Here is a 20,950-nt window from a genome sequence, read left to right as displayed (position 1 = left end):
AGGACAGAAGGCTCAGGAGCCAGACGAAGACATAGGGCAGAACAACCGGAACTGGATCAGGAATTGGATCAGGTATAGACATCAAGCAAGTTCAGGAACAGACATCAAGGCAGAGACGGGACCGGACAGGGAGCCATCAAAGCACAGGCGATCACAGAGGACCTGGATCAGCAGACAGAACACAGCAATGTGCAAAGCTAATCCAAAGGCAAGTAGCAAGTGAAATGACAGTCCTTTTACACTGCAGGATGTAGGCAACTCCCTGGGAGGAGTTTGCCTGGACCGCCCCTCGCTGGCCCTATAACTGAGGTGGAGAGCTGCGGGCCGGCCCCTAGGGAGAAGGGCATGGCCGAACAGGAAGTCCAAACGCAGCCAAGCAAGCCACAGGCAGGCCTCAGGAACAGCTAGACCTCTCAGGCCCTGGAGCAAGTCCTGGATGGTGCACAGGTGAGGCCCTGGCTTCGGAGCGGCCTCCGGAGGGAAGGTAAGATATCTCCTGTAGCGCAGCAACAGGGGGGATTGTAACATCTTCAGTGGGTTAAAATTTGGAATTTGTTGTTTATGCATGTTCTTTTGTTTCTGGCTGTTAGTCAATGATTGCTTGTTTTTTGTTGTAATTATTGTCTACGTCTGACTGTGCTTATGCCTTGTTTTATATCACTGCAATGAGTGCTATGATGCAATCCACTGAGATTTTTGGATCAGCGGAATATACATTTTTCAAATAAATAAATAAATAAAACTGTTGACTTGAAGAAGTCATAAAGAAAGAAGGATTAGTAATTTTACAGATTTGTCAAAATTTTCTGTCCCCTTCTTTTCTCTTTTCTGAAAAGATAAACACGAAACTGCTTTTCCATAGAGGTGGTGGGGGCGGGAGGGGCAAGAACAGTAATGAAATTTAAGAAAACAGCTAAAAGAACAAATTTTGAATATATTCAGTGGGCCAGATGCACTAAGCATTTTTTTTCCCCATTATCAAAAAATGGGAGAAGCCCTTTGACACATCTGTCCCAATGCATGCTTTTGGGTCTTCTTATCCAGCTAATAACCATGGCATTGATTTGTGGATTGTTAGTACATTAACTGAAGGTATTGCTGAGAGATTAGTAACACAATTCAGAAGCAATCACTGACTGATAGAGAAGGGAGTTATCCAAGTTCTGACTGCACGATTGAAATTTCTAGAAATGCATTGAGTGAAACTTTACACATTAAATTAAAATACAGTTTTAAAACGTCTAACAAACGTTTTCTCTCTTTAATTCACCAACCAATCCCTGTTCATAGAATTGCCCTAGTGATGGTTTTAGGGAAATTCTTGGATTTTATCTGCATTCTACTTGGCATTTATATGCATTTACAGTTTATACGTATAAAAGCCTACAGCAAAATGCATTTGATACAATGAAATATTGGTCCAGATATACTTGTTAACTTTATGATATTTACAATGAGGGCAATAATGAAAACCATTTCCACAGGCAAAATACTGTTTTACTTGGGGGAGCTCTGAGGAGAGAGGAGGGCCCCCAGCTTACCTGTGCCTCTTCGAGAGCTTGTTGCCTGTTTTGCTAACAGAGGGAGCCAGCTGAGCCTCGTGAGAAGGAAGGACCGGGACTGATGTCATCAATCAGCGCCTGCCAATAAAATCGGAAGGCAGACGCTGAGAGTTGGGGAGCTCCGAGGAGAGGAGAGAGGAGGGCCCCCAGCTTCCCTGTCCGGTGAAGTCTGGTAAGTCTGACTGCCAGGTAATCTGGATGGATATTGGAGACTTTGCTTAACTAATCCCCCCCCCTGGTGACGTATGGGGAGGAAAAGAAAAGTAAAAACCTTCCCTATATCCCCGATACCATCTAGAGGCCCTATGGATAACCACATAGTACGGCGAATTGAGATGCCGGCAGAAGACAGTATGGGTGAGCATTTTTCAGCCTCCCTAAGTCCCAGCATGGGACCATCACTTCCTCCACAGCCGATGACACCATTACCAGATCGTTTGGAAAGATCTGAGCCAAACAGCTCAATGGAGAAAGAGAACTGTTTGGGAACAAATGGTTTGGTTGATAATCCAGCAACCAAACAAAGAGCAAAAATTCGCGACCCTGTCGAAACTAACAAAAAAACACAAAAGGTATCGCCACAATCATTAACTTATCACACCGTCTATAACAGAATTGAAGAGATCAATTAAGGTAATCTTTTGCTTTGGGATTCGTGTTGGAATTGCCGCAAGCAAAATATCTTTTGGTACCTGTCCCTTAGGTTGACTTTGAGGAGGTATAACCGGGGAAGGTCGAATACATTTTGTTAATGGTATTTGTAATGAAGAAGAACGTCTCTTCTCTCTGGAAAGTGATGAGAGACTCACAAAGGAGCTACCACTAGGAGAAGATCCCGATGATGAGAGGCCTTGAATATCAATTTCAGAAGTTGATGATATTTTTGATGAACTTCTTGATTTTGAAGACTTCTGTTGATGCTTTTCTGATACACTTGATTGTAAATGCATTGTTTTGGCACCATATGTTGTTGGAGCATCCCTAATCAATATATGCTCCGTAGGTGCGTCGTGGAATGGGCTTTGCGCCGTATCTGCTCCGTGTGCCGTAACTCTGTGCGTCGAAGCTGTTCCTTGCGTCGAAGGTGCTCCATGCTTCATGCCTTGAATGATGCTTCGATGCTTCGTGACTGCGATGCGCCGCAGATGCACCGTGTCCGTGCTTCGTTCCTGAAGCGTCGTGGTGCGATTTCAGCGCAGACGGCGCAGTTTTTGAAAAAGTACTCTCTGGTACTTTGCGCCGTGGCTCACCTGCCGGATCCCCGGCTTTTGAACGAGGCTCTGAGGGTGTGTGAGACCCTGGCCTTAATCTCTTTTCGGGTGGTTCACGTCCTGCTGGTCCCAGCGAGGACGCTCTCTTCGGGTGTAGCTTACCTGATTTTGCCGGTCCCGGCGAGGAATGGATGGAGGATGGTGGAGCCGAAGATCCTAAGCGGAGCCTTTTCATCTTCGCGGCCCGGTGCCGCTGGGCCCTCGGCGACATCTTGCCACAGTCCCGGCACGATTTTTGATTGTGATCGGGGCCTAGACAAATGTAGCAATAATTATGTCCATCTGTGATGGACATAATTTTGCCACATTGACAATATTTGAATCCAGATGGCTTCGGAGCCATCTGAGATGTGAAATCTTGTGAAAAACGTGAAAAAATCGGCGAAAAAAATCCAGTCAGATAAGAAATTCACTAAGAGAAAAAACTCCGCGTGCGAACGGCTCGCAGAAGAAAAGAAACTGAAGAGGTGAGAGAATCGCGCGGGAAGACGACCGCACAGGTGCACAGAGTTCAAAACTCTGTAGTTAACTAAGAGAAACTCCACCTACCCGGGATCGCGGCGCTTCCCATACAGCATGGCTAATTCAGCCCTGCTATCGACGGGAAAAGATAAATTCATTTGAGAGACATTTTCATTCATAAATGACATCATTTTCCAGATATCTTTCAATGTAACATTCTCAGGGGGGTCAATTGGCCAAATTACTGGCCTTATTGAATCTCCCTGAGATGTTGGATTATCAACCAACAAAAAAACACAAAAGGTATCGCCACAATCATTAACTTATCACACCATCTATAACAGAATTGAAGAGATCAATTAAGGTAATAAATTCAAGTAGAAACGGGAAGGATTCCTGACCCAAGAGCTGAAATGCTCGGTATCTTAAAGATCTTCGAATCTCCTCCCGAGCCCACCGCTCTCCCACCTCATTCAGTATTAGAAAACCTACTCTTCAAGATTTGGAAGACCCCTTTCTCATCACCGGCTACCTCTAGAAAAATTTATATCAAATATAGGATGCGTAATTCAGTAATTTATGAGTCTACCCAACTACCACACCAATCAATAGTGGTAGAATCAGCCTTATCCAAGGCAAAACGAAATAAGTTGCACTCAAATACCCCACCAGGCAGAGAAAATAAATGCCTAGATGATTTTGGAAAAAAGATCTATCACTCCTCTATGCTCACGAATAGGATACAACATCACCAATTTTACACTACGCAGTACTTATTTGAAACACTCCAAAAACTACGTCCACTGTGTATATCGGAAGACAACACACCACATCAGTCTTTCTTGGACATGGAAGAAGGACTTAGGCATTTATTACGCTCTATTTATGAATCTTTCGAATCTTCAGCAAGATCGTCTGCTTCAGCTATTGCGGCCAGGCATATGGCTTGGCTTAGAGCCAGAGCTATTCGGACAGATGTCCATGAGAAGTTGGCCGACATCCCATGTATGGGCGACAATCTCTTTGGAGATAAATTCGGAGATATAATATCACATTTGAAAGAACAAAGTGCAGCGGTGCAATCTCTCACCACTCCTACAGATCCTCAGAAGTCGCAATATCGATTCTACCCTTACCGTAGTTGGTATTATTCGAGACCTTACAACAGATCTTATACACAGTATAGGTCTCAACAGTACGTACCTCCGAGAAATGCGGCCCAGCAGGGCGTTAGGGGTCATGGTAGACAGCAAAGAACAGCAAAACAATTACCAACACCAAAGCAGAAACCTACTTCCTCTTTTTGAAATTGATGCAGCCACCACCAATACCTGCTTTCATAGGAGGATGCCTTCAATTTTTTCTCCAAAATTGGGATTCCATCAGTTCAGATCAGTGGGTACTCAACATTATCAAAAACGGTTATTCTCTGAATTTTCAATCCACTCCATCTCTTCCTCATATTCCTCCGAAGAGGATGATACGCTCCCATTCCACATTCCTCACAGCGGAATTGAACAACCTGCAGATTCAACAATCGATACAAATTATCCCCCTTCATCAACACCACCAAGGATTTTATTCCCAATATTTCCTCATTCCAAAGAAGTCGGGCGGCCTACGACCCATTCTAGATCTCTGACTTCTCAACAAGCACATGCAGAGGGAGAAATTAAAAATGACTTCTCTCAAAAATATTCTACCGCTGATTCAGCCCAGCAACTGGCTATGTTCCATCGACCTGAAGGATGCATATTCCCATATACCAATTCACCCATCTTCGTGGCGTTACCTATGTTTCCAAGTTCAGAACATACATTACCAATACAAAGTTCTCCCTTTTGGCCTATCTTCAGCCCCAAGAGTATTCACCAAATGTCTAGCAGTGGTGGTGGCTCACCTCAGAAAACTTTCGATCCAAATATTTCCTTATCTGGACGACTGGCTAATAGTAGCATCGGACCAATCTACACTGAAAGAACACATGATATGCACGATCGAATGCCTTCAGAAGTTGGGATTTCTAATCAATTTCGAGAAGTCTCACCTACAACCGACTCAAATACTTCAGTTCATAGGTGCTCTCATACACACAGTCAAACAGAGAGCATACCTTCTCCAGGACAGGATGCAGAACATACAATCATTGGCACACAACCTGCTTCACAGAAACCGAGCATCAGCACGCCAGGTGCTTCAGCTTCTCGGTCATATGGCAACAGCAATCTATGTGGTTCCCCACACCAGACTCCACATGCACCTATTGCAATGGGGATTAAAAACTCAGTGGACTCAATACACACAACCACTCAACACCAGGATTCAAATTACAAACGCAATGAAAGAGGACATTCGATGGTGGCTCCCTTCCAAAAATCTTTCCTCGGGTGCTCCATTCCGTCTACCACCTCACCAAATCACTCTGACCACAGATGCCTCCAACAAAGGTCAGGGAGCACATCTGGGCGAACTGAAAACTCAAGGTCTGTGGACCCCTCAGGAATCTACATACCAGATCAATCTCCTGGAGTTGAGAGCCATATGACTGGCACTTCAAACGTTCTCGGATCAGATAAGGGGATCAAGCCTCATGGTATATACAGACAACCAGGTAGCCATGTTTTACATAAACAAGGAAGGAGGGTCCGGTTCCTGGACTCTCTGCCAGGAAGCAACACGAATTCTGCATTGGGCAGTCAAGGCCTGGACAATGTGACAGCAGACCGTCTCAGTCGGATTTTTCATCCACACGAATGGACCTTAAATCCACAGGTGACACAAAAGATCTTCAAACAGTGGGGATTTCCCATAGTAGACCTCTTTGCCACGGAAGCAAACAGACAAGTCCAAACCTTTTGCTCAATTTACTCCAGCAATCAAAGGATGGCTCCAGATGCCTTTCTCATTCCATGGACACCAGGCTTGATGTATGCCTATCCACCCATCCCACTCATTTTTCGAACAATTCAGAAATGCATCCAGGATGTATCAGACATGATTCTAATAGCCCCGGCATGGCCGAGACAGCCCTGGTATGCGTATCTCTTGAAACTCTCCATTCATCCACCGATATCACTTCAAAACCTTCCACATCTTCTGATACAGGAAGGGGGCTCCTTACTTCACCCTTTGAACCAATCACTTCATCTCACAGCGTGGAGATTGAAAGGCAAATACTAACTCCTTTAGGGTTATCTTCTCAACTAGAGGATATTCTTATTGCATCACGTAAACCTTCAACCAGACGTAATTACAAAGGAATGTGGCAACGCTACTTGGACTGGTGTACTCCAAAGAACATAAACCCTTTCTCATCCACAGCCACTCAATTGCTACAATACCTGCACACTCTCTACAAAGCAGGATTAGCCACCACTTAGGTACGAGTTCATATCAGTGCTATAGCAGCCTTCCATGATCCTTTTAATAACCTCCCAATGTCTAACCATCCGTTGATTTCTAGATTTATGAAGGGAATGATCCGACTTCGTCCACAGGTGACTAAGCCTCCAATTCCATGGGACTTAAATTTAGTACTTGAACAACTAATGTTTCCGCCTTTCGAACCATTAGAATCTAGCCACATCAAATATATGACATGGAAAACAGTTTTTCTCGTTGCCATAACTTCTGCAAGAAGGGTCAGTGAGTTACAAGCCTTAGTTCATTACTCCCCTTATCTTGAATTCTACCATGACAAAGTGACCCTTCGTCCTCACCCTTCTTTTTTACCTAAGATGGTAACATCTTTTCATCTTAACCAAACCATAACTCTATTTTTATGCCAAAACCACATAATAATGATCGTGAAAGACTCTTACACACGTTGGACTGTAAAAGAACGCTGGCCTACTATTAAAACAGGACTCAATCAACTGCGAGACCTTCTCAACTGTTCCTTTCCTTTAACCCGAATGATCCTGGTCAACCAATCTCAAAAAGGACTATAGTCAGCTGGTTATCACAATGCATACTTTTTTGCTACAACAAACGCTCCATCAAACTACCCTCTAAGCCTCAGGTGCATCAAATTCGCACCACCGCAACATCAGTTGCACACTTAAGTAAGGTTCCATTGATTGATATCTGCAAAGCGGCAACATGGTCGTCAATTCATACTTTCACATCGCATTATTGCCTCCAACAGCAGACTACCTCTGATGCAGCACTAGGCACAGCAGTCTTATCATCACTAAAAAGAACATGAGACTGTCTACCACTTCAAAGGTTGATGTCCTAACCTAACAACAATAAATATACAAGGACACAACTGGATAGCTGGGGACTCCCATTACAGCATGGCTAATTCAGCCCTGCTATCGACGGGAAAAAGCAAGTTTGCTTACCGTAAATGGTGTTTCCGTAGATAGTAGGATGAATTAGCCATGCTGACCCACCCACTTCCCTAGACAGTCTCGAAGAGTCAGACACACCTCCTAAACTTACCTCTCGCTTGGCTACAAAGAAACTGAAGAGGTGAGAGAACCGCGCGGGAAGACAACCGCGCAGATGCACAGAGTTCAAAACTATGTGGTTAACTAAGAGAAACTCCGCCTACCCGGGATCGCGGCGCTTCCCATACAGCATGGCTAATTCATCCTGCTATCTACGGAAACACCGTTTATGGTAAGCAAACTTGCTTTTATCTACAATTGTAAATGCAAATAGAGTACAAATAGAAGACCAGGGAATGAAAGTAATAAATTTAGAAAAAGAAATGAGTAAAATGACAACAAAGGCAAATCTACTTCAAGACACAGAGACTATTCATATAAAAGATAGTCTCTCTATCCATAGAGATTTAGAGAACCTAGAAAATATGATGCGATATAAAAATCTTCGCTTAGTCAATTTCCCACAGACTAGACTTCTTGCACCTAAAGAAATGTTTAGAAAATACCTTCTGGAAATAATGCAATATGAAGAGAAGGATATACCTCAAATTTCAAAAATTTTCTATTTTCCTAGGAGAAATATAAGACAAAAAGATGAGAGGATGGAGGAGAGATTAGAATCCTCCTCTTATAGGAGTTTCAACTTATTTAGAGGAGTCCATTGATATAATAAATACTAGAGCTACACTATTTGTAGTATTTCAGTTAGAATCTGATAAAGATAAACTGTTTAAAGATTTCTTTAGACATAAAGATCTATGTTTCTGTGGATAGTGAATTCAAATGTTTCCTGATGTCTCCCAGGCTACACAAGCTAAAGGGAGACATTTCCTCTCCTTGAAGGTTAGATTGCTTGCAATAGGTGTGAGCTTCTTTTTAAAGAATCCGTGTGCATGTTATGTAACCTATCAAGGAAATAAGTTTAGCTTCACAGATCCATTACATTTGGAGACTTTTTTTTGCAGGATAAGACTAGTCAAGGTGAGAGAAATGATGATCAAGAAGGTAAATAGTCATCTCTCTTCGATTCAATGTTTTATAATTATTTGTGAATTAATTTGATTTTCTCCCCCAAATTATGGGTTAATGGCAATGCAGTGATAAAAATGTTATGTTTTGTTATTTTTGGTAATTAATGTAAAACTGTAATGCCTTCTATGTTTTTATTTAAGATTGTCTTAAATGGAAATTTAAATAAACAGAAAATAAAAAAAAATACTGTTTTACTTACAGAAATGGGCTGTTTGCTTACTGACCACCGTCTACACAGGCAAAATGTGTGCATACTTATTTTTGTAGGCTTTACTTGGTGGGGTTAGCACAATGGAAATTCAAAACTACACGTGCTGTTTGGTCTTAAAATATCACAGGTGGAATGTAGGTGGGCACTTTTGAGGGGGCAATAATCAAAGCAACATTACCCTTTAATTTTACTTTTATTATTGCAGGTAGTTTGCCAGACAGCACATAGTTTATCTACCCTTCTATGGTCAGGCAGAATAATCATGTGGAGGCCAGTTTTCAAAGTTCTTTTCTGTAGGCAGGTAAAGAATGATGTACTCTAAATTGGCTGTCTGAAAATTGTTCTTAGTCTTCTAAAAATATGAATGGGGGGGGGAGGGGGGGAGGTGGTGGTGTCTATGGTGTCGGTATTGTTATCCTGATTGAGAGAAAGAAGGACGTTTTGGGTAGGGATGTGCTTTTGTTTAAAATGAAATAGAAAATGTCACTTCTTACTGTTGGTATCTGATAATCGTATGAAAAAGGTCATAAGAACATAAGAACATAAGAAATTGCCATGCTGGGTCAGACCAAGGGTCATCAAGCTCAGCATCCTGTTTCCAACAGAGGCCAAACCAGACCACAAGAACCTGGCAATTACCCAAACACTAAGAAGAACCCATGCTACTGATGCAATTAATAGCAGTGGCTATTCCCTAAGTAAAATTGATTAATAGCCATTAATGGACTTCTCCTCCAAGAATTTATCCAAACCTTTTTTGAACCCAGCTACACTAACTGCACTAACCACATCCTCTGGCAACAAATTCCAGAGCTTTATTGTGCGTTGAGTGAAAAAGAATTTTCTCCGATTAGTCTTAAATGTGCTACTTGCTAACTTCATGGAATGCCCCCTAGTCCTTCTATTATTCGAAAGTGAAAAGAACCGAGTCACATCTACTCGTTCAAGACCTCTCATGATCTTAAAGACCTCTATCATATCCCCCCCTCAGCCGTCTCTTCTCCAAGCTCTTCTATAATCTCTTCAGCCTTTCCTCATAGGGAAGCTGTTCCATCCCCTTTATCATTTTGGTTGCCCTTCTCTGTACCTTCTCCATCGCAACTATATCTTTTTTTAGATGCGGCGACCAGAATTGTACACAGTATTCAAGGTGTGGTCTCACCATGGAGCGATACAGAGACATTATGACATTTTCCGTTCTATTAACCAATCCCTTCCTAATAATTCCTAACATTCTATTTGCTTTTTTGACTGCTGCAGCACACTGAGCTGACGATTTTAAAGTATTATCCACTATGATGCCTAGATCTTTTTCCTGGGTGGTAGCTCCTAATATGGAACCTAACATCGTGTAACTACAGCAACGGTTATTTTTCCCTATATGCAACACCTTGCACTTGTCCACATTAAATTTCATCTGCCATTTGGATGCCCAATCTTCAAGTCTTGCAAGGTCCTCCTGCAATGTATCACAGTCTGCTTGTGATTTAACTACTCTGAATAATTTTGTATCATCTGCAAATTTGATAACCTCACTCGTCGTATTCCTTTCCAGATCATTTATATATATATTGAAAAGCACCGGTCCAAGTACAGATCCCTGAGGCACTCCACTGTTTACCTTTTTCCACTGAGAAAATTGACCATTTAATCCTACTCTCTGTTTCCTGTCTTTTAACCAGCTTGTAATCCACGAAAGGACATCGCCTCCTATCCCATGACTTTTTAGTTTTCGTAGAAGCCTCTCATGAGGGACTTTGTCAAACGCCTTCTGAAAATCCAAATACACTACATCTACCGGTTCACCTTTATCCACATGTTCATTAACCCCTTCAAAAAAATGAAGCAGATTTGTTAATTAAGACTTCCCTTGGGTAAATCCATGTTGACTATGTTCCATTAAATCATGTCTTTCTATATGCTTTACAATTTTGTTCTTGAGAATAGTTTCCACTATTTTTCCCGGCACTGACGTCAGGCTCACTGGTCTATAGTTACCTGGATCACCTCTGGAGCCTTTTTTAAATATTGGGGTTACATTGGCCACCCTCCAGTTTTCAGATACAATGGATGATTTTAATGATAGGTTACAAATTTTAACTAATAGATCAGAAATTTCATTTTTGAGTTCCTTCAGGACCCTAGGATGCATACCATCCGGTCCAGGTGATTTGCTACTCTTTAGTTTGTCAATCTGGCCTACTACATCTTCCAGGTTCACAGTGATTTCGTTCAGTTCGTCTGACTCATCACCCCTGAAAACCATCTCTGGCACTGGTATCTCCCCAACATCCTCATTTGTAAACATGGAGGCAAAGAATTCATTTAGTCTTTCTGCAATGGCCTTATCTTCCCTAAGAGCCCCTTTAACCCCTCTGTCATCTAATGGTCCAACCGACTCCCTCACAGGTTTCTTGCTTTGGATATATTTTAAAAAGTTTTTATTATGAGTTTTTGCCTCTATGGCCAATTTCATTTCAAATTCTCTCTTCACCTGTCTTATCAATGTTTTACACTTAGCTTGACAATGCTTATGTTTTATCCTATTTTCTTCAGATGGATCCTTCTTCCAGTTTTTGAAGGATGTTTTTTTTGGCTAAAATAGCCTCTTTCACCTCACCTTTTAACCATGACAGTAATCGTTTTTCCTTCCTTCCACCTTTCTTAATGCGTGGAATACATATGGACTACGCCTCTAGGATTGTATTTTTAAACAATGTCCTTGCCTGTTGAACACTTTTAACCTTTGCAGCTGCACCTTTCAGTTTTTTTCTAACTATTTTTCTCATTTTATCAAAGTTTCCCTTTTTAAAATTTAGTGTTAGAGCTGCAGATTTACTTATTGTCCCCCTTCCAGTTATTAGTTTAAATTTGATCATGTTATGATCACTGTTGCCAAGTGGCCCCACCACCGTTACTTCTCTCACCAAATCTTGCATTCCACTAAGAATTAAATCTAAAATAGCTCCCTCTCTTGTTGGTTCCTGAACCAATTGCTCCATGAAGCAATCATTTATTACATCCAGGAACTTTATGTCTCTAGCAAGTCCTGATGTTACATTTACCCAGTCAATATTGGGGTAATTGAAATCTCCCATTATTATTGCACTGCCTAATTGGTTTGCTTCCCTGATTTCTCTTAGCATTTCATCATCTGTCTGACCATTTTGTCCAGGTGGACGGTAGTATACTCCTATCACTATACTCTTACCCAACACACATGGGATTTCTACCCATATAGATTCTACTGAGCATTTAGTCTCTTGTATGATCTTTATCCTGTTGGACTCTATACCCTCCCGGACATAAAGTGCCATACCCCCACCAAGTTGATCCTCCCTATCATTGCGATATAATTTGTACCCTGATATAGCACTGTCCCATTGGTTATCCTCCTTCCACCAAGTCTCTGTAATGCCAATTACATTTGCAAACAATGAAATTCATGGCTGTTCATGAAATAGGAAATCTCCAGGTCAATATCATCTGCCACCATAACTGTTAGGAGGGACGATTCTTGATTCAGTTGAAACATGGAATGCGTCTTAGTTCAAGAAAGGCATCTGCTATAAGACATTAAGATGCTGCTCTGGTAAAACACATGATGAACCTTTATGGGGAGGAAAGAGAAACCACAGTTTCCAAGTATATAACTTGTTTGGATAAAAATGAAAACCATCTAGAATTTTAAAAACATAAAGAGGTGTTTTTTTTATAAATAGTTGTTTGAAATTCTGTTTTAGATTTTATTCTTCCTGTTTTTAATGGCGAAAACTATTGAAGTTAAATGCTGAAATATATGCTAGAAAGGAGAACAAATGCATGCAGGTAAAGGAATCCAGCCATTAGAAATTCCACTTCGACATACTGTAAATGAATATTTTATTGGCATAAACCCTCTTTACAAAATTGTATACCTTGTTTTCAACCTATTTCTTCTTCCACAATTAACTGTTCATTGACAAAATATATTTTTTCTCCCCTTTTTTTTTGTCTGCAACTTAGAATGAAAACAAGGGTGGACCCTTATAAGCTGAACAGACGATTACCTTGTGTGGCAGTTTGGGAGGGGGGGGGGGGGTGTTGCTCTACCTGTGACAGCACCATGCAGGAGTTTTCTTCCACTGCCAGAGGGCTGCATCATCGCGGAGGGGGGATGAACACCCTTGGGGCAGCTGTGACTTTAGAGGGTCCTTCCCTCCCCTCCTCTAGCCACAGGGGGCAACTGGCTGACAATGCATGTGCTGCTGAATGCAATGCTTATAAAAAAAAAATTGCCCCAGTATGAGAATGGCACTGCTCAAATGCCACACTGCACGGGGGTCCGCACCTACTACAACACTCATATGTAGCCTATCCTTTTTCAGCCTAGGCTTTTGGCATTTCAAATTATAACCTTTTCCCCCTGTACATCAAGGACTCGATCCGCTAAGCTAGGAGAGCCCCATCTTTTTTTTCCCCATGCTTTCCTTTGAAGAGGGTACTTTCCTGGCAAGATTCACCTCATCCTCCATGTGAATCCCAGTTCAGGATCCTATGTTTGCCAACATATGTGAGGTTTACTTGTGAAACATAGAGGTTACCATTGAAATACAACAAAAATCATGTCAGGGTAGTCAGAGGAGGGCTGTACAAAGAGCCCTAACTTTATATCTTACTTTCCATCTTGTAATGGGGGATGCCTACAATTATTCTCTTTTACCCCTACCCGCTTGTTTCTTAAGTGACTAACCCAATTATACATTTTAGGTGCTGATGTGCTGTAAGAGTACAGAGCAACTGAGCTGATGCTTGGACAGGGTGTTACTGCCACAAGTTTCACAGTTAGGATCATTTGATCGGATGTGTTTCTATTCATTAGGAAAAGAAAGCCTTACATCACGATGTGTATAAAGATGGAATTGCTTTGCATACCAGAGGGGCAAAGAGTAGGAAATTATAATGAAAAAAAAAATAAAGCTTTTCAATAAAAACCATTTGTATATTTCAACTTTCATTTAACATTTGAATGCATAACAATAAATAGGATTCATATCTTCTGAGAATGTTTACAAAGCTTTCCTGTTTAAGGTTAATTTCTACCAACAGTTCTGCAGTTAATCTACTAAAATGACAACCCTGTTCAATAAAGGCGCAAAATATTGCTCTGTAGCATATTTTGAAAATAATATAAAAATAATTTCTATATTACAATTTAAACTTGGCTTGTAAAATTCCAACATAATACAGCCATAAATCTACAAACAGAATACACATACAAACACCTTTTTTTCAACAGTATACTTTTTTTAAACATGTACATAGGGAATTAATGTGCAAATAAACTGAAAGTAGTGTAAATTACCAAAATCAGTTCAGATCAATGCTTTAGAAGTCCATTTGGTGATAAGTCTATAAAACGTCAATAAAGACACCTGCAGTACACTGAAACACAGTTAAAATGGACTAAGCTGAAAAGCCACTTACAATCAAGGTCAGTTATTTTGCTGGCCAGGGGGGCTTGCTATTTCTCAATGCAACTCCTGGGATTCCTATGAGGGCATGAGAACATAATGTTATTTGAAATTCTGCCAGCAAAACAAAAAATGGTATTTTCCCCTCTCTATTGCCCATTGGCCTGTGTTTAAATAGGGGCCCAGTTCCAGTCACTTGAGTGGGTATTATTCTGCTTGACTGGCTAGGATATGCCAGCACAATAATAAAGGGAACGCTTTGCTTTGAACCATTATGTCAGAATAAGAAAATAAACTCCAAGATGGGCCTCACAGGTGTCAAAACATGCTAATGCTATGTAACCCGCTGCTCCAATAGGCAATCAGTCTACCTTGCTGTGAAACTGGCATTGCAACCTAGCAAATGAATTTTCACAAAAAAACTTTTTTGTTATTCAGCTGACTCTTGTCAAAGATAAAAATACAGTTAATAGAGCTATAACCTTTCTACTGCAGGCTCACTTTATGCTGACATTAGATAGGAAATAAGATGACCCTAAATGGTGCATCTTGTAATATAGAATATCTCTACAAGTATGCTACTTCTGAATTAATCAAGATTACATCAATATTAAATGCCTAAGAAAGCCCTATAGGATCTCCCCCATAATACACCTAAACTTTGAGTGCATAAATAAACATTTGCATAGCAATTGTTAAGATAGCAGAAGTTAAGTAGAAAACCGTTAAACTATTTTGCTAGTCTAACCTATTTCCCTCTGATACTTTATAGTAGGAATTATTTTTTGTGAGCATTTAGTAACTTTTACATTTCTGGCGCTTGCAGAAGGAACTGCTGAATGACCAAAGAAAACGTTCACCAAAACTCACATGCTCCTGTAGCACAGCACACTTGCATGCTCTCATAGCTGAAGCTGGAGCAGCTGAATGAAATTAAAGGACAGACATTTCTCCAGTCCAACAGCAAATTCAGATCGAGCTCAGAAATATCTTTTGGTGCGCTAAATCAGAAGAATTTGGTGCTACTCCAATCACACCTTGATCTTTCTTCCTGTTGTACTTACTTCTTTTGGTCCATGGCTCTCAGTAACAGATAAGGAATCAATCTGTTCTAAAGGGTCGGCTATCAGGGATTTTCTTGGGGCAATAAAATGGCAGAACCGGCCATTAAGGACAATGCATGTCTTTAAACAATGTGTTTGTAGATGACATCTGAAACTTTTAAGAAACTTGCATTTTTTAAGGTATAAGACAGAATCCATGTAAGAGATGTGGGAAAAGGCCCTGCCAGATTTGAAGACTGGTAATGTTTTCTTAAAAATTAAAAGCAAGTTTTTGGAAGTTCGTGTGCCAACAGTACTTTAAATTAACTTCAGTGTAAAAAATGGAAATTCGGAGACCTTCCTCTGCTGATTGAATACATATAATGTAATGTAATGTGAGGTGTCACTGTATTAGGAAGAATTATGTAAAATCTACATCAAAGTGTTAAAGTTCAAAATGATTTACTACAGAGGAAAAATATATCCTTTTCATGACTATCCTATCTCAAATTCTGAGCAGACAGACACTAGATAAAAATAATATCCCCATCACCAGTATTCTGACTTTTCTTTCCCCTTCCCCTCTACTACCTGAGAAATATCAGTGTAAGTTCAGGCACCGTTAGTAAAGTTATGACCAAACATATACACAGCACTGACAGAGGAGTAAACAACCTTTCAGCTTTCTGTGGTATATAAAAAAAGAGACAAACTGACAAAATGGAAAATAAATATTTCTTCTTTTTATGATAAACATATTATCTAACTTCTGCATCAACCCTCAGAAAAGCATCACATGTCACATTTTCCACCAGTTTTAAGAATTAAGTTGTTTTGTTCACACTCATTCACTCTGACTTTGCAAGTTGGAAAAACAAATGGTGAGACTAAGTGGTCAGGGAAGATCTTCAATGCCTGTGCACCTTGTTTTCTCTCTCCCGTCGTTTTAACTCTTCCTTATAGCAGTAAGAACAGTAATTTTCAGTCTCAGGGCGCCCATAAAAGGAGCAGTTCTCCTTCTTACAGCGACTCTGATGGATAGAATATATTGGGCAAACTGTGCTTCTGCCTCTGTTTTTATCATTGTTCAACCATGTCTGAGGAGCTTCCTCATCAGCATATTCTAAACAGTCTCTAATGTCGTTGGTGTTAAAACCATTGGTATAGGTCTGGGATTTCTGTTCAGTAGGCATGGCATAGGTCAACGATTCCACTGTATTCACTGTGCGGATGCCTGATAATCGGGCCGGGCTGTAACTCTGAGAAGACAACGATCGATTCTGTTGGGGGTAAGTGGCACAAGTTTTCAAGGTACCAACTACTGATTTGTAAGTGTCATCTTGGAAGTCTGATGGCTTTGAGCTGACATCATGCAAATGGATAACGCTTTGCCTCTGAACAGGTGGAGTATGGCTATAGTGGGCAGAAACTGGAATGGGCCCATTTCTCTTAGAACTGTTGCTTGGTGAGGAAAAAGATCCAGCAGTGGGACTACTGCGATCTTTTAGTTTTAAGACCAGTTGAGTTGTATGGCTTTGAGGCAAGACTGGTGATGCCCTATCCTGAGAAGAGGAATCCAGCTTCTCTTTTCCAAAAGCTTCTTGCTCCAGCTTCCTACAAGACGACCCACCCACAGCAGCCTTCTTTTCTGCCTCCTTTCTTTTCTGTTCTTGTTCTGCATTGAAGCGCTCCTGGGCGCTAGTCAGATAAAAACCAATCATCTCCTCATGAAACTGGTGTCTATGGCTGGTCAGAAGAAGACCTGCAAAGATGAACTTGCGCTCGCCTTGCATGGCAGCTCTCAAGATGTTAAGGCTGAGCTTCACATCTGTACTGTACTTCCATGGGTCTGACTGCTTGTCCAAGAGGGATTTTGTATTGATTTTGTCGACAGGTGACATGCTTGTCTTGTCTGTTGGAGAAGGACTTACTGTCTTTTCTGAAGGAGATGTGCTGGCGGATTGTCCAGATTCTTCTTTACTGCCTTTGCGAGATTTACATTCTTTCTTTTTCACTTTTTCAGTGGAGTCTCCATTCTTTCCATTAGCTGAATTTGCCCGGCTTATTTTGCCATGCACCAGGCCTCCAAGCCCTCCCATGTTCTTTTTCAGCTTAATGCCCAGCGTTTTACTGAGACTCCCAAGTTTATTAGCCACTGAATCAGTCCGGCTCTTCTCCTTTTCCTTCCTCTGCTTGTCCTTTTCTTTCTCTTTGCCATTTTTGCCATTGTTGATGTTTGAATTACTACAAATGGAATCTCGATCGGAGTCCAGTGAATCTGCCAAAGACTGAACGTCCTCACCTGCGGAAGCTGTGGGAGATTCTGGCTGGGCCAAAGGAGCCTGGAAAGAGGGAAATCAGGAACAAGTTAACCGTGGTGAAAATCAAATTTTGAAGCAGACTTTCTTTTTTTAAAAGACAAGCTTTTTTTTTTTACTACAAAAAATTAGTTTTTCACCTTTAATGTACCCACTAATAAAATGCGTGTTTGCCCTTTTTTTCATTTACACATTTTAACCATGCTGAAGATTACCTGTGGGAAAGCTATAAGATTTAAAGGACTCAAGGACCATAGCCTGGCTCTAACAGCTAAGAAGCAGCTGAAATACAGCAGATGTTTCATGATTATGGCAGTATTCAACACGCAGATTCTCCATTCCTATTTAATATTCACCTTACATGACTTGAAAGCTGCATCAAGTGCTGTGGCCACAGTTGTATTGAGTGAAACTTTCCCCATGGTTCCGAATTTTCTTAGCTCCTACATCTTGCTTACTTCTACATAAGATATAGTACAGACTTCATTTAACATTCCCTGATACTTCCAAGTGCATTCTGCTGAAATTCTACCTCTCTGGTAACTTTCCCTTGAGTGTGTTTCAAAGGCGTTTTCTTCTCAACTTCAGATGGGTTTGAGATGAACTTTACAAAGGGGTAGGACTGCACTTTGTCTCATTGTCTAAATCACTTCAGATGCTTTTGAAACAACTGGAAATGCATTTCAATCTGACCATGTATGCAATACAATGTTGTAGGAATATGGAGTCTGGTTTTGGGCATTCATCCTCAGGATGGATGTCCAAATGTTAGAAAAGATATAATGAAAGATAATACAGTAAAGGGAACAAAGAGACTTGCATGGCCTGTCAAATTGTCTGAATTGGAACTATTTATCTCAGAGACAGAGGATTAAGGGGCGATATTACATTAGGGGCCAGATTTTAAAAAGGTTATGAGCGCCAGGCCTATTTTCAAAAGGCCCAGCGACGCACGTAAAGCCCCGGGACGTGTGTAAGTCCTGGGGCTTTACTAAAGGGGCGGGGAAGTCCGGGGCGGGGGCAGGCTCCCAGCACAGTGGCCATATTTGCTGCTTGGACGGTGCGCGTCTGGGAGGGAACGGGGGAAGGCAGTGCGGCTCAGCGCGCGCAAGGTGCACAATTGTGCACCCCCTTGCATGCACTGACCCAGGATTTTATAAACATGCACGCGCATGTTATAAAATTGGGCGTACATGTGCGCGCGCTGGGTAGTGCGTGCACCCTTTTAAAATCTACCCCTATATAAATATATCAGTTGATTCGACAAAGATCTTGTACATGATCGTTTTATTGAAGAAATAACAAACATAAAAAGAAGACGCCTTCCAAGGGTACGGGGTAATTGATTTCACCACCTCCAGAAGAAGGAATTTTTTACTCAAAGAATACTGAAAGACCATTTTGCCAGCAAAAATAGTTATGGCTACAACACTAAATCAAACTGGACAAGTTTCCAAGAGGAAAACGATGTTGCTGGGGATGGCAATGCAGTTGCATGTCAGGGGAATGTGGAAATCTAGTAATTCTGAGCTAATATCCATATCTAGGATGGGAAACATTTTTTCACTTCTGCAGACTTAGCTACAAGATGTACTTTGGAGTTTTTCCTTCCTCTGGATTATCATAGAGAAAGCTCTTAGCTAACAATTTACTGGATTGATCTTCTTTCAGCCTACTTAACTACCTATGTAACTATGTTCTTCTGAAATCCTATAGACACAGAAACGTTGTCCTCAGAGGACATGAATGAACACTCAGTACTACTGTTGAGCCAACATAGGTAACTCATCCGGTGATAGTTGCCTTCCCCCATCCATTCTGACAGTATCATCTCAGGACTCCTAGGTTTTATTACACTTATGCCTAAGCTTTTTTGCAGGTGCACTCTGGATATTTTGCATGTCATTTTATGTATTTTATGATTTTTTGAACATAATATTGTAATTCAATTTTTATTCTTTAAATTGTTCATTTAATATTTTATTGTGAACCGATGTGATGCTCCCTACAAATGTCGGTATATAAAAACAAACAAATAAATAAAAATAAATAATTTGCTGAACCAAGATCTGAAGAAAGGACATCTGTGATCTTGAAAGTTCAATGTCCAATTACATCTTTTGATAATTTTTATGCTGGTCCAATTAAAGGTATCAAAACAGCAAAGAATTCAGTTTTTTTCCAGGACCGATATAGCTGCTAGAACCACAACAGATGTGCTCCTGTGGTCTTAAGAGATCTGTGGGGAATTTTTTCTAAGGCATCATTCCTTTATGTACTCACTATTGATAGGATGGCCCCTTTTTCGACCAGGCAACGCCGGCGCAGGTTCTTGTGCCTTTTTTCCTACCGGTCGTTTGGTTCGCTGCTGCCTCGCGCCGCCATTCAGATTCCCTCCTGTGTACATGTCCCACGACTGCCGGCTACAGTACGACTTTTCAATTCTCCCCCCCTCCCCCGACTGAGGTCTTCAGCGCTGTCTTCGGTGTGGCTCCCCTGCTGATTTCTCCGGTTCGGATGCCCTCCCCGACTGTGGCTTTTGGCGCTGAGAGCCTGCTATAGGGGATGTGCAGCTACACTGCTCGCCTGCACACGTGTTTGCCGGCAGTGCATCGCCGAATCAGACCCCTCATTGCAGGAGGGAAGGGCAAGACAGTGAGGCCGTTTGCAGATCTTCATCCGGTGCCTCCGTTCCAGAAAGAAGAAATCCTCTATCAACTACTAGTATTGTACAATAAAACAAACAAAAAAATTTTTTTTTTGCTATTTATTGCTATATAAAGGGCCGGCGGCCCCCTCTGATACTTTAAAGTAGGTTGTTTTAAGGCATGCCTGGCTACAAAAAAAAAAAAATTAATTGATTACATTAGCATGCCTGCTTGCTTGCATTGCAAATATTCTCTCTTTGCTTAAAGGGCTGCATACCTATAAGGACAGCTGTCCTTGTTTTACGGCCTGTTTACATTTATAGCATTTTTTGCTTAAAGGGCCAGCGGCCCATGCTTTAAAAAAAAAAATTATGTTTGACCGGCATATTATTGTATACATCATATTTTACAGAGTGGACGGCTGTCCATTTACCTAACATTAATATTTGCATTTTTAGTTCATAACTTCTTTTGTACTGTCCTGTTAAAACTTCGGTTTTAAATGTTTCCTTTATGTGAGCGTCACGTGCCCATCCCAATATTCCTATGGTTCATT

At 41.1% G+C, this 20,950-nt stretch overlaps 1 protein-coding gene across 1 annotated transcript in view; it reads right to left on the bottom strand.

The window, feature by feature from the left end:
- Positions 1-12,820: 12,820 nt before the first annotated feature.
- The window catches only part of OTUD7A (OTU deubiquitinase 7A), a 311,705-nt gene continuing 303,575 nt past the window's right edge, over positions 12,821-20,950 (bottom strand). The window contains exon 12 of the mRNA XM_029575217.1: positions 12,821-17,770. Coding sequence (XP_029431077.1) covers positions 16,337-17,770 — 1,434 coding nt within the window. The 3' untranslated portion in view covers positions 12,821-16,336. The remainder of the gene's footprint in view (positions 17,771-20,950) is intronic.

The sequence above is a fragment of the Rhinatrema bivittatum genome, chromosome 13 (assembly GCF_901001135.1).
Source record: "Rhinatrema bivittatum chromosome 13, aRhiBiv1.1, whole genome shotgun sequence".
Lineage (NCBI taxonomy): Eukaryota > Metazoa > Chordata > Amphibia > Gymnophiona > Rhinatrematidae > Rhinatrema > Rhinatrema bivittatum.
The sequence above is the reverse complement of the archived record's forward strand: the minus strand, read 5'-3'. Positions and strand labels throughout refer to the sequence as shown.